Raw genomic sequence first — 14,950 nt, forward strand, 5'->3', positions numbered from 1 at the left:
GGTTGTGCATTGTGACAAATTTTTACAAGTATTTCATGTTGTCAGGCGCTGTTTAGGCTGTAGTAAGAGCACGATCACAAATGATAACTAGTATTTAATAGTAAATTCCACTAGAAACACTTAGGAGAATCACAGGGAAGAAGCTCAGGAAATAACCACGCTTAACATAAACAATACCAGACAATGAAACAAAGGAAACCAAGGGCTTTAAATGCAAGAGAGAGTAATCAACTGAACAGAAACAGGTGCGTAGAACTAATTAACAACCAAGGAATCTAACTAGGGAACACAGGCAAACCAGAACAGGGAAAACAGAACCAAAACATAATGAAACTAAACCAAAACAACATACGTTACACATGTAGTTTCTCTGTGAGTTGTAAAAACTGCATGTATAATTATTAAACACACACACACACACACACATATATTATATATATATATGCTTGCAGGGCTTTATATTAACATAATATATATACTAATATAGGCTATACATTTTTCAGTTGTAGGTTTTTCTGAAATAATAAACTAAGTGTAATGTAGTGTTGTCAAAAATACAGATTTTTCGATCCATATCGATACTGAAATATCCGAAACGCTTCCAATACTCATTTTCCACAGAACAGATACACGAAACCAGCTGCGCTTTCTCACTCTCTCAAACCCGCCTCCCCTCACTCACTTGTTTCATTTGCTCCGGATCAATATTGTTGGTGTTACATTCCCACAGTGCTCACACCCAAAGTGCGCGCACATTAACCGCCTCGTAGTACGGGCTCGTACTAAATTGAGTTATTTTTGCTGCTTATATTGTGCGTAAACCGTCAAAAACACACAGAATAATGACAAAATGCCAGTCTTGGTGAGTATTCACGTAAACAGTCAGTTATGTTTCAAGTGAACGTAAACATGCATGTGCAACAGTATAATGGATCTGTGTGTTGGGTCTTAAAGTGACAGCAGCCTAATATACCTGCTGCCAAATTATGTGATTATATTAAAAATATCTATATGACAGTTCTTCCCAATGGTTTTGATGTCAAAATTGTGGCCAGTGAAAATGCTGAAGATAGCAAAATAAAGTAAACTGTGACATATTATACCCAAAAATTCATCATACAGTGGACCAGTAAAATTGTTAAAATTTGGGACCAAAAATTATTCAGACACTTTGACCTGACCATGTTTTACTTAAGCGTTATCTGACATAATTAAGATAAATTTTTTCTGACACAGTTTAACTTTAAGATCTTGTCATATTTTATTACCATTTTTTTAAACTATAGTGAATAAACTGTATTAATGAATGAAATGTTCAAGGTGTCTGAATAAATTTTGGTTTGACTGTGTATAATATATGTGTGTGTGTGTGTGTGTTTGAGACCCTGGACCACAAAACTAGTCATAAGGGTCATTTTTTTGAAATTGAGATTTCAAACATCACCTGAAAGCTGAATAAATGAGCTTTCCACTGATGTATGGTTTGTTAGGATAGGACAATATTTGGCCGAGATACAACTATTTGAAATCTGGAATCTGAAGGTGCAAAAAAAAAAAAAAAAATCAAAATATTGAGAAAATCACCTTTAGAGTTGTCCAAATGAAGTCCTTAGCAATGCATATCCACTCACAAAAATAAATGTTTGATATATTTACGGTAGGAAATTTAGAAAATATCTTCATGGAACATGATCTTAATATCCTAATCGATAATTTTGACCCATACAATGTATTGTTTGCTATTGCTACAAATATACCCTAAATAATTAGTTTTAAATAGAAAAAAATACTGATTTGTATCTTGATTCTAGATCTTTAAAGTATTATGTTCATATTACTTTTGTGCTTACTGCATTTGAAATCTCCAAACGACAGAATTGTCACTTTGCTTTTGTGTCCAATTGCAAACACACCTGTAAGAATGTCTGTATGCACACGTGCAGCAAACCGTGTAAGATTGAGCTGCTGCAGAAGACTGCAATTGTAAGGAGAGAAATGAGAAAAAAAAGTGTGTGTTTGGGGGTGGGGAGTGGGGGTGAGAATGCAAGGGAATGAAAAAGTAAGAGCAATATGAAGGGAAAAGAAAGCTAGTGAGAGAGCAAGAGGAAGGAGAAAAAACCTCTCAAGGCTTTCTCAACAGCTGCACAGAGTTTTGAAACCCCCGTCATTGTGATTTCCTCTCGCTCTGCAAAGCGCTGCACAGCACGGTAAACAATGCTCGACACGGAGGAGAAGAGATCAGCGTGGCGCACACACACACACATCTGGGAGTTTCAAACAACATCAAACTCAGCGGTTTTCTTGAAATCGGCTGGTTCAGTCATGCCTGCGTTCAGACACATGCTATGCCTCATGCCGCGGCCTGCAGATTACAATACAGGCTAAAATACTGAACGCTGCAGCGTTGTTAGAGGTGTTAACATGACAAACGCAGTTGCATCCACAGCTCTATACATGCCATAACATCTCTTCAGTCTGTACACACGAATGCCGTAAAGGTCACTATGTGAGTTAGAGATCTGAGCTGAATTCCTGACTAGGATTTTATACATGCCATTGAGCTGGGAGTGCTAAATGTCATCTAGCACTGAGAGGGCATGTGAGGTTACCAGAGCGCGCGCACACACACACACACACGTACACACGCACTCACACACACAAACACACACACACTGGTTTCCATGTTTTATGGGGACTTCCCATAGACATAATGGATTTTATATTATACAACCTGTATATTCTGTCCCCCTACACTAACCCTACCCCTAAACCTACCTATCACAGACAACTTTCTGCATTTTTACTTTTTCATAAAACACCATTCTTTATGATTTATTAGCTGTTTTCCTCATGGGGACCCCAAAAAAAAAAATGTAGGTGAAAGTAAAAATTTACTGGCATTACTATCCTTATTGGGACACTTGGTCCCCCCCCCCCCCCACACATCACTGTACATATAAGACATTTTTCAATCACATACACCTAATGGACCACACATGGACATTAGAGAAGGATTGTGGGAAGTCTTCCCACTCCTGTCTGGTTAGTGGGGTTAATGCTGCCTCGGTGGGCTGCTGTGGTGAAAGTTTAACAGGCTTATCTGCAGGTTAGGTAACACTGCTGCTCTCTGCAGCCAGATAAGAGCGTTTACACTGGCATGTCGATCACGGCCAAAGTGGGTCATGTTTCTGCTGTGTGCAAGCAGAGTCCTGTTACCACACAGCCCTTCGCTGTGGGCGTTATGTACTACGTATACTACATCTTCAGACATATTAGAGGTTGTGTTAACTCTTATCTGTCCTGTTGTCTTTGACTTTTTAGTTGGATAAGCAATTATCACTGTTGCTCAAACTTTGAACAAACCCTTCAATCTGACTGTTAAACTTTGGCATGGGACTTTGTACTATGGTCATGAATGAGACCTCAAATTGTGGACTTTTTTGAGGAGAGATGTGCTGTTAATATTCTAAGTCAGGGTTCCTCAAATCCAGTCCTGGAGGGCCACTGTCCTGCAGAGTTTAGTTCCTACCTTAATCAAACACACTTGAACAAGCTAGTCAAGGTCTTCAGAGTTACTAGAAAATTGCATTTAAGTGAGTTTGATCATGGTTTGAGCTAAACTCTGCAGGACATTGGCCCTCACCCGGATTTGAGGAACCCTGTTCTAAGTGATCCATTTTCAACTGACAAAAAATACCAGGGATACCTAAGGGATAGTTTAGCCAAAAATAAAAATACTGTAATCATTTACTCACCCTCATGTTGTTCCAAACCTGTATGAGTTTTTTTTCTTCTGCTGAACACAAAAGAAGATAATTTAAAGAATGTTGGTAATCAAACAGTTGATGGCACGCATTAACTTCTATTATAGAAAACAAAATACTATGGAAGTCAATGGGTGCCATCAACTGTTTGGTGGTACGGACATTCTTCAAAATATCTTCTTTTGTGTTCAGCAGAAGAAAGAAACTCAGGTTTGGAACAACATGAAGGTGAGTAAATGACGAAAAACTTTCATTTTTGAGTGAATTACCCCTTTAAACTGATGGAGCGAAACAAATATCTTAAAGATTTGAGGATAGGGCCAGTAAACAACCACCTAGAAACCACTGTAGTAATTTATTCTGCGCTCTCAAATCTGTGCGTTTCGTGTTTTTTTGGTAACTCCTTCAGCACTCTAACTGTAACTTGAGAATGTGATCCACAGGACAGTTATTATTACGAAATCCATGTTGGCAAAGTTTATCTTTTGCACAGTGTTTCTCATTCTGCGGTTATCTCTCTCTGTCCTCAGATCTCTGACATGTACTCTACCGTTTGTAAGACCCTGAAGAGGAGACACCAGCAGGGTCAAAGCCAGGAGGAGAGCAGGCCGATGGCCTCAGCTGCGCCCCAGGAAGCAGACAGGGGCGCCGTGGGCTGGCCCGCTGCCGGCGCTACAGGGGAAGAGGCGTGGGGGAGGAGCGGCCCCCAGGAGGAGCCCTGCTACGAGCCTGTGGGCGAGAAGACGTGGCCCCGGGGCCTGGCTGTAGAGACAGACCCGGCTTACGCCACCATCGATTCCCACCGGAAAAGGGAGAAGCTGGCCAGCAACACGCTGAAGCCCAAAAAGAAGCCCCCACAGGCTCCGGGCAGAGCCATGACCTGTGAGAACTTTTACGAGACAATCGGCGATGTGAAGCAAGGAGCAAACGCAGCGAGCACCACCACTATCTTTACCTTTAACGACGGCATGGAAATGTACGTTACGGGGCTATAAAAAAAGCCTGACTTAAACTGTCAAATTAAACACCTATAGAGGGGAAAAGAACAAACTGCAGCCCTCTTGTTCTGACAAATGAAAAGATACACACAGCCTACAGCTGCCAAACACATGCCAACCTACATAACCAGATGACCAATGTATATTTATTGGAGAGCAACGCTCACGCAGACAAAAACAACACTGAATTGGCTGAACCAGGCCTGCAGCCGGGCGGTTTTTAGCATGCTTACCCAATCCAGGGATCTAAACTGGTTTTTCTGCTATGCTACAGCAGTCGCTACATGGCTAAAAATGATTTTTCTCTTGTTTCTCAGCAAAATATCTAAATATTCTTAAATCATGATACATTTATTTGAGAAGCAAAATGATATTAGATAAAGTCTTGTTTTCTGAAAGAAAGAAAAAAAAAAAAACATCAAAATTAAGTGACATTATGCTTAAAACAATGCCAATGGGGTAAGAAAAATAAAACTCATTTTCCATTTGAATTAAGTTTATTTCTTTTAAATAAGCTTGTTTACTCTCTTACCCCATTGGCAGATATTTTTTCTTGTTCTAAGCAAGGCCGTAACCATGTCTTGAACATTGGGGGGGGACCAATTTTTTGTAAAGCATAAAGAGAACAGTGAAGGAAATTCTAGGTCTTATTCTAGTTGGGAAATAATCATTTTTGAACCATTTGCAAATAATATTTGCTTTAAAATATGCACATATGTCGAAAACATAAAAGTCTCGTCATACTCAGTTACAGTTACAGTTGAATTACACAAAACACATAAATGCATATTTTCAATTAAAAACAACCCATATTTGAGGAAAAAAATCGAGTAGTTTGCATCACTGGATGTTACTGTCGGTCTTTTATCTTTTAGAAATTTCCACTCCCATCGGTGTTTCATGGTATTGTGGTTTCACGCTTCTGTTTCCCATACAACATTGTAACTCGCTGCTTAACTACCATAGTATCATTAAAGAAATCAGCTAGCTAGTCACGACTGTTTCGCAAAACCTTGCTGCAAATTTGTCATTCAACCACGCTGGTTAATGATGTCACGCAGGTGGTGGAGTGTTAACTTCTTTTAATGAATCCATTTGATATGAAATTAATGCTTTTTTGCTATAAATTACAGACATCTGAGGACTAATTCTCATTTTTCTCAGTTATTTTGCTTTATTTACAGATTCAATCATAGGCTCATTCTTATGTATTAGAGCATGTACGCACATGCGCTGTCTTCAAAAATGGCACTTTAGTCAGTGCCAATAGCCTCGTGGGCAGCGCACCGACATATAGTGCCGATGTGCTTCGGGCAACCTGAGTTCGAGTCCTGGCTCACGGTCCTTTCCCAATCCCGTCCCCCTCTATCCATCCTGTCCCCCTCTCTCTCCCACTTCGCTTCCTGTCTACATACTGTCCTTTCACAATAAAGGCAAAAACTCCAAAAAATATATATATATTTTTTTAAACAGTGCTTTAAATCTCTTGACAGACTAAAAGACGTAAATGACATTTGTACATATTTGAAATATAAGATATAGGTTGTACTGAATCTCAGTTTGCTTATTTTGCTCAATATAAGGATTTGTTAAGTCCACGTCATGCAAACAAGAAACTGCTTGTTTCATGTTCCATTGTTGGCGAGAGCTGTCGTTCCAACCACACAACTTTGAGAAGCTGTTTGCGAATGTTCATTGGAACTATGGTTTCGGGAAACACCGACTCGTGCAACCATGCTGATAGCGACGAAACTTGCGACCATAGTTGGCTAACAATCTATTTGGGAAACACACCAATGTTTAGTAAATCTCGCCCATAATATCTTAAGTAATTTTGCTTCTCATGATAAATGCATCTTCATTTAAAAATGTTTAGATATTTGTAATGAAAAACAAGTCAAAAATACTGAGTAAGACAGTGATTTTTTGCAGTGTAATGATAGTTCACTGCAGGGTTAAAATCAATATGACTGTATGACTTACTGTAGCACAGGAGAGTTTGGATCTGATCAGGATGTACACACTGTGGGTCAGTCCCACTGCTGTGTGAGCACTACCTGCAGATTAACAAAGGGATCACATGAGACGCCCCCCCCTTCACTCTGAAAACACACCTGACTGGTTCTCTCAGCTTGAGACTGCCGTCCACCACCACAGTGTTAGTTTAGCTGAAACAGAATACCGAGGTCTCTTTTTTCCACCTTAAACATTATGTTTGCGGAGTGACAGTTTAGGTGGTGTACATACAGTATGTGTGGTCATTTTTCAGTACGCATGTAACTTACAGTCAGGCTCAGGCGGAATCTGCAGATATTTTTGCACTGGTCTTGGAGAAGAATCTGCAGAATTGTGGATTTAAAGGCGTTAAAATGAGCTACAAAGCTACCTGGTTACCTGAATGCATTACATACAATTGTTTTTACTTTACAATAAAATACATTATTTTTTTTATTATATTAAAATTTTAAATTATATATATTTTTTATATACACCAACGTTCAAAAGTTTGGTTTCTCTAAGATTTTTGAATGTTTTTTTTAAAGAAGTCTATTATTTTTTCAGCATTTATTTGATCAAAAATACAGTAAAAACAGTAATAATGTTAAGTATTATACCAATTTAAAATAACTCTTTTCTGTCTTAATATATTTTAAAATGTAATGTTTTCCTGTGATGACAAAGCTGAATATTCAGCAGCCATTAATTTTTTGTGGAATCCATAATAAGTTTTTTTAAAAGGTTCTTTGATTTATAGAAAATTTAAAAGAACAGCATTTTGTAACATTATAAATGTATTTGCTGTCATTAACTGTATTAATTAAAAAAAAAAAGAAAAAAAAAAAAAAAAGGTAGGGATGCACCGATATGAAAATTTTGGCCGATACCGCTAACCGATAATTCTTTATATTTGAAAGCCAATAACCGATATATTGGCCGATAAATCTAAATCCAATTTTTTATATAATTTTTCAGAGGCTGATTACAAAAACAAAAGTCTTACCATTAAAAGCCATGTCCAAAGCACACAATTATAATGTTCTCATAATATTATGTAGTCTATATGACAAACTTGCACTGTACATGTTGCGTTTAACTGTATTTTCCTTTTTGAAGTGATTTCAATCATATTTCAAGCAATTCATAACCATCATGGTGGACAGTGTACATCTGAAGTGTCTGAGCTGAAGGAAATAATCCATTATTTATCAGCTTTAATATATCGACCAAATTTTCTTATCAGGCCGATAACATTAACATTAAAAAAGAACATATATCGGCCGATACCGATATGGTGGCCGATATTCGTGCATCCCTAAAAAAAGTCTTACTGACCCCAAACTTTTGAACGGTAGTGTGTGTATATATATATATATATATATATATATATATAATTGTACCATTATTATTATTATACATAATGTTTTATATAAAGTATATACAAATATCTAATAAAGAAAACTGCAAAATACTTGATATATAAACACTTTGGCAAAGTTTTCTGTGGAGTTTTACAGGTTCAGATTCCGTGTGGGCCTTCTTAAAGGTCACTTTATGACTGTGTAAGTGCATTAGCTCTTAATTTCTGTTGTTTTTTTGTTATTTTGTCTATAGCATGCCACTTCTGCTCAATCTTTGGATGTCAGGTAGTTTTAGTGATATGCCACTCGTTTCTCACAAGATTTGAATTTTTTTTTGTTTGCAATATGAACAGAATGGAAAGTAGTAAAAACGGCAAAACAAGATTTTCTCGGGATGCCTCAGCCTAGTTAACATGTCATTTTCAATGGCCATTGTTAACATGGGAGTTTATGAGGCTTGTAGTGTCAGTATGCTGGAACATTGCGGTGTGAGTACAGAGGGCAATAAAGGCTTCCAGTTTGGTCGGGGCCACTCTCGATCCACTGCTCTCAGGTCAGTGTGAGCCAGCACTGCTCCCCGGCTCACTGGGCCTCCGACTGGCTTAGCCGCCAGCAGCATTTCATGGAGACAGTGTCCAAGGAAAACACAGCACAAGGCTTATGGTTGCTAGTAAATGTCTTTTGGAAGGACGTCTCATATTCTGGGCTGTCTGTGTGACTTGATCCTATTGTAAACAATGCCTTTCCCACATGCATTATGGGAGCTTGGATTAGAATTGGGGAAAATAATAGCACAATGGAGCAACCTCTGCAAGGGGAAACCATTTGAGATGATCCCCGAAGACTTCCAAGGCCCATCAGCATGAAATAAAACAACTCCGATGCATGGTTGGTGATTTTTACTACACTGCATATACAGATCATTAAAGTCTGTTGGAGGGCTACAGGAAAGGCCCAGAGGAAAGGGATTTGGGGATTCGAGAGGGCCAAATTATCAGCTCAGGGATGGATAGATAGAGTTCATTAAGGATAAATAACCAAGACACTGTCCTCATCCATGTCACACGCAACCTCTGGTGAGAAACGTTGGGTTTGTCATGTCAGTTTTAATATATACTCAGATGAAAGATTTTTATGGCACTCTATTTTCTTATAAAATTGTATTGGTTGACTCCACTTGTAGCAACATGTTCAGAAAGCTACTATCACTGCCATTCACGTGTTCCACTGTTCTGTTCAAGTAGGCTGCAACTATTTCCTTGCTTGCAATGCATGCTTCTGAAAACAAAAGCTCTCGTTTTTTTTCTTTATCCTCTCTGGTGCATCAGATATAATGTATAATTCATACCCGTGCCTCACACTATAAGACATAGTGCCAAAAAAATAAACACGGAATACCGGTCACCAAATGGGAAGAGGAGACACAACAGACTGCTGCTGCTGCTGAGAGGTTATGGATCGTCTCAGGGAGCACAAAGCACATATCTGGTCCAGGACTCGTCCAAAACAGTGGGGATCTGGTCTCACAGCAACTGTAGGCTCTCTCTGCCACTATTAACATGTGTCCTTGAGACTTGACGTTTGCCATATTGAGGGAGGAAGTGTGCTCCACTTTAGCTTTGGCTTGGCGGTTCCTCCCACTCCTGAATCTGTCCTTCTAGCACAGGGCTCGCTTTGTATAGTGGGGTGGATCAGTGCTTTTGATGTTGTCGCTTCTGAGAAAGGCTGGGAGAAGCAATCGTCCAGATCGTCCATTGTTTTTGTCGAAAACGAGGGTGTGATTTGTACAGATTGCACAAGGGTTTACTGGTTTTTAGAGGCAGAGAAATGACAGGCCTGAAGTATATTTATTGGCAAGTGTGTAAATAAGATATCTATTAAAAATCCATCTGCTTGCGTTAAACAGACGACATCCATTGACGTGATGCTTCTCGTTCACCCAAAAAAACAAAATGGACATTCTACCATAATGAAACAGACCAAATCGCATGTATATAGAGCATACTGCAATGCAACATAACTATATTATGAAAAGAAAAGCTCTGGTATTGATGTTTTAAAAAGCAATGAAAGGTTTCTACTTCTGCTGTTTAGGTTGTATGTTGTGAAGTGTGTACTTAGTAACACTGCTTCCCCAGCATATGTCCTTGGCTTAACTGAGTTTATGTGTGGTCCACCCAAAGTGTAACACAGAGTATGGTGTATAAAAAAAAATATCTGTTTAGTAATATTCTGTGCAAAAGATTGTAATGTTTTCTATAAAAAAAAAAAAAAAAATCATTCATATGAATATTTGTTTTTACTTTTTTAATAAAGTTGCACCTTATGACTGGTTGTGTGCTGATTATTCTACTGTAATATAGCATGTGTGTTTATTATTATTGGAGAATGAGCTTTTGAAAAGGCTTTTGTTGACGAATAAGGTTTTTAAAAGTGTAAAAAACATAATGGAGATATAATTAATTTTGAAGTTTTATTAAGTGTTAACAATGAGATTATGTGGTTTTTATAATCAATTAACACTGCTTTTGTCATTTTTTACAAGATGGACAAAATTCACCAAAAAAGTCATTTGGTTTAACCAAACTTTCGGTTTTACTGAATGACACTTTTGGTTATAACGAATGACGATATTTTCAAACAATGCTAACAGGCTGATATCTAGCTAGCTAGCAAAAGGACAATCAAACATTTTATATTTAGTACAAGTTTTTAAAATATTACAACATTTTCCATGTTTTATAGTGGTTGTACCGAATGACCTGATGTTTCGGGACATGCGTATGAGCAAGTGAAAATGTGAATTTTTCAAATAGTTAAGAGAGTGTTAGTTACTTTGCATCACGACCATGTGGTCCTTTGCAGGTGTCTGAATGATATCACATCCTGTCACATGATACTGACTGCATGACTTGATCTAAAATGGTCCCTTTATATTGGTTACTCCGAATGGCATCAATGAAATTAATTTTTCTGGACATTCTTTCTCATAACAAAGCAACAACTTCTACACATAATTTTAATACCATTTTGCACTATGTTGACATATGATGTTACAAAATCATGCCAGAATAAAAAATATATACATTATTACATTTTTAGATATTTTAATCACAAATAAAATGTCTGTATTGGCCTTTGGACGATTAAACCTTATGACCTTCTGACACTTCAAAATCTTTAAAATACCTTTATATGTAGCAAAATATAATTCAAACCTTTTGGATTCAATAAAAGAGATCTAGCTGTACTACCTTACATACTTTGGATGTCATATCTTTGTTTTTTTTATTATTATTAAGGCCTTTGGACAAAAAAAAAATGACCCATGTCATTGACCCTGATCAGTTTTTAAGGTGGGAGAACACATTATATAAAATGCTTGTTAAATATTGCACAAATACAGACATTTCTAGAAGTAACAATGGTCCACAAAATGTGCATAATCATATAAAACATATTAACATTTTGAGTGAGAACTGCACATAGGGTGGTGGTTTTCAATCTTACACTGATTTGCTTCTCTTAGCTGGTTTAGGATGGTCTCCCAGCCTGGTAAAGCTGTTGCTCAGCTGATTTACCTAAATTTCACAGTCTGACCGGGTGAAACGTGCCCGAAACCCTTCTAAAAACAGCCTGATAGGCCAACTAAAACCAGTAAACCAGTTTAGGCTGGTTTGAGATGTGTGTAAGTGTGTGTGTGTGTGTGTATGTGGTTGTGTGTTTAGCAGGGAAGGTAGCGCGGATACTCTTTAAAAGTATTTCCCTGTCATGTTTGTATTGTTTTGCGTTAGACGAGTTAATACGAGTTATTTTTTTCGCCGCATAGAGATTCAAACTGAGAAACAATTCGTTTTAAAAAAGTGCGTCAATTTTTACCGTTTTTTTTTCTCTTCCTCTCTGTCTGTACCGGCCGGCAAACCATCATCGAGACACACCCCCCAAACTCTCGAAAAAAATCATTCCGACGTTTCCCGACCGACCAATCAGCTGCAGACCTGCGATGGCCGCGTGCCTAAATAGAATGTTTATGTATGTCGAGAGCCAATCAGAATCAATGAGGGGAGTGGCCGTGCGAATCTCGCCTGGCTGCACGCGCAGGATAGAGTGGGCGTGGCGTCAGGCTCGGCGAGAGAGAAAAGCAAAACAATCATTTTTATCCCCTTTACCGGCTGCTTTTAGGGTCCGTAGTGAAATACACTCTCGACAGAGAGTCGTGGTCAACACAATACTGTTAAATGCATCTTTTCCCGCTCAGCACTAAAATCTACCGAAAGCTGGTGATTTTGTTAAGTCACATTTGATTCAGGTTGAAAATGACTTCCAAACGTCTTCTCGAGCAGCCTCGAGCCGGCGACAGCACGCACGAGGGGGGCTGCGCCGGGCAGCGCGAGCCTGTCATTGGAAAAGCGCTGCATGAAGTTGCTGTAAGGAATTTTGGCAAAGAAATCTCTCCAAATGGACATTACTATACCTCAACGAGAGAGAGGCACTACATTCATAAGAAAGTAAGTGATGCTTTTGCATACGTTCACTTATTTGCTTTTCGACAGTTTGCTGCATTTATAAACAAGTCTAAACGACTGTCGGCAGTTATACGATGGCAGCTCGGTTTTTCGATTAAAACTCACGTTTGCATGGAGAAATTGCAATTTAATTTAATCGTTGCAGTTATACTGTCGTCGACGAGGCGGTAACTGTTTTTGCACATAGTTTAAAATGGCGACTTAACTTGCATGTTCAAAGTTTAAACGGAAAAAAAAACAGGGGGTTGGTACATTTAACTGATTCACCCCTCCCCCACAGTGTATCTAACTCGAGCTGAAGCCGGTGGAAGGGTTTGTTTTTACAGGAACACCGTTTGGTTATTCCTCAGCGTCGCCTGATGGCGTTCTAAAATATTTACTGATCGAAAAAAGAAGTGTTTCCATATGCAACTTACGTTGTGTTTTAGGAAAATAAAGTGACATTATTATAGTCACAGTTGGTTCATGCTTTGCTTATGGATGAAATAACAATATGCGTCGTTCAATTCATTCGAACGCGTGAGCGTTCACTTTAGAACAGCGTTTAAATTCGCTGTGTTCAGTAGAGTGTAGGAGTTCGTGACACGCCCCCTTCTATGATGACGCGTCATAGAATGTATCTGCTCTGTTGTGAGCAGCAGCGCATGTCGAACGTGCACTTGACCGATATGAGCTGTGCAGGCAATGCAACAAATGCACGACTGCAATGGTTTGGGGCGTGCGGAATTTGTTGAAACCCATTCAGACTATCAAGAAGTGTAATATATTTATGATTTCATATTTATTTATTTATTTTAGAAAAACAGCTTGGTTTTAAAGGGATGCAGTTAAAATTATAATCCATTATTTATAAGGGAGATCAAGAATAAGGAAGGCTACTGGCTGTCAGTCATATTATCATAATTACAGGATTCTTCATAAATTCAATTGAAAGGTCAAATTTAATCTGAGGCCTAGATTTTAGATAAAGAACAGTCAGTATTGAAGTTTTTTTGCTTTTGGTCAATGTTTTCAGCTTTGAGGATAAATAAAATTTTAGCATAGATCAGTTGTTTTCAAAATCTTTGACTCGACTTACCGTTGTCCTACACAATATTCATTTTTTTATGAACACAAACTGGTAGTATTATAAGCAATGAATTAAGTCAATTCGATTATTTTGTGATTCCAAAAGTTTCAAGATCTGTAAGTTTATCAATAAAAATAATTTGATTTTGGTTTACATGTTGATTTTGTGTTTTTTAGCATTTTAATTTAGATCAGAGCTCGGGTATTTTGATATACAGTCAAACCAAAAATGTATTCAGACATTTTTAATATATTTTTACTAGTGGGTGCAGGACACTATAGTTCATTTATGTAAGTGAGGATAGCAAAATAAAGTAAACTGTGACATATTATACCCAAAAATTCTTCATACAGTGGGCCAGTAAAATAGATAAAAATTTGGAACCAAAAATGATTCAGACACTTTGACCTGACCATGTTTTGCTTAAGTGTTATCTGACATAATTAAGATTATTTTTTCTGACATAGTTTAACTCTGAGATCTTGTCATATTTTATTATTACCATTTTTTTTTAAAACTATAGTAAATAAACTGTATTAATGAATGAAATGTTCAAGGTGTTTGAATAAATTTTGATTTGACTGTATAATAATAGTAACATATTAATTTAAATGTTTTTGAGTAATCTTGGAAGTAATTCTTTCCAGGAAAATGGACCAAAATTATTCATGACTCATCTTGGAGAGCTGGACTATCAACATTTTTGAATAGATATTCTTTCCAGAAGAGAATGTCCCTACCACCTGCTACTGACTAGCTATAGAAAATCATGATTAACATTTGGCTTTTTAAAGGGATAAGCCCTTCAACATGTCCCGTTCCTATTTTCTGTTTCAAAAGGTCATCAACACAGAGAGAAAACTATTCTTGTCAAGCCATTTATTGATCCAAACATCCATCCTAAATAATATAACCAAAAAAATAATACTATGTGATTAAGACCCTGTCTCGGTTATAACACATGTGCTATCTGGTAAACCAGAAGTATATCTGTCATTTTTTTTTCTTCTCAGTTTGCATGTGGCAGAGAAGAGGACGAACAGAGCTCAGGTGGGGTCCTTAAACACGGCTGTCCTGCTCATCGCCTGATCCTGAATGGCATCAGGCTACAAGACCAAACCCACATGGAGGCTCTGAGCCTGGTGAGAGGGCCTGGGGAGCCGGGATGTCGCCTTCCATCTCCCGAGACACCACACCCGCACACGTCCTCCATCATCCCCGTCCCACATGACAG

General features: G+C 38.0%; 2 protein-coding genes across 4 annotated transcripts in view; both read left to right on the forward strand.

Moving 5' to 3' along the window:
- LOC127505211 (uncharacterized) overlaps nt 1-10,450 on the forward strand; it is a 69,754-nt gene extending 59,304 nt beyond the window's left edge. For both annotated transcript variants that reach the window (XM_051880603.1, XM_051880605.1), the window contains one exon: nt 4,295-10,450. In XM_051880603.1, coding sequence (XP_051736563.1) covers nt 4,295-4,759 — 465 coding nt within the window. In that variant the 3' untranslated portion in view covers nt 4,760-10,450. The remainder of the gene's footprint in view (nt 1-4,294) is intronic.
- A 1,780-nt stretch (nt 10,451-12,230) lies between these two features.
- Nucleotides 12,231-14,950, forward strand: part of slc2a4rg (SLC2A4 regulator) — a 77,052-nt gene continuing 74,332 nt past the window's right edge. For both annotated transcript variants that reach the window (XM_051879278.1, XM_051879279.1), the window contains exons 1-2: nt 12,231-12,629; nt 14,730-14,950. In XM_051879278.1, the coding sequence (XP_051735238.1) occupies nt 12,438-12,629; nt 14,730-14,950 (413 nt within the window). In that variant the 5' untranslated portion in view covers nt 12,231-12,437. The remainder of the gene's footprint in view (nt 12,630-14,729) is intronic.

Source organism: Ctenopharyngodon idella, chromosome 22, assembly GCF_019924925.1.
Source record: "Ctenopharyngodon idella isolate HZGC_01 chromosome 22, HZGC01, whole genome shotgun sequence".
Lineage (NCBI taxonomy): Eukaryota > Metazoa > Chordata > Actinopteri > Cypriniformes > Xenocyprididae > Ctenopharyngodon > Ctenopharyngodon idella.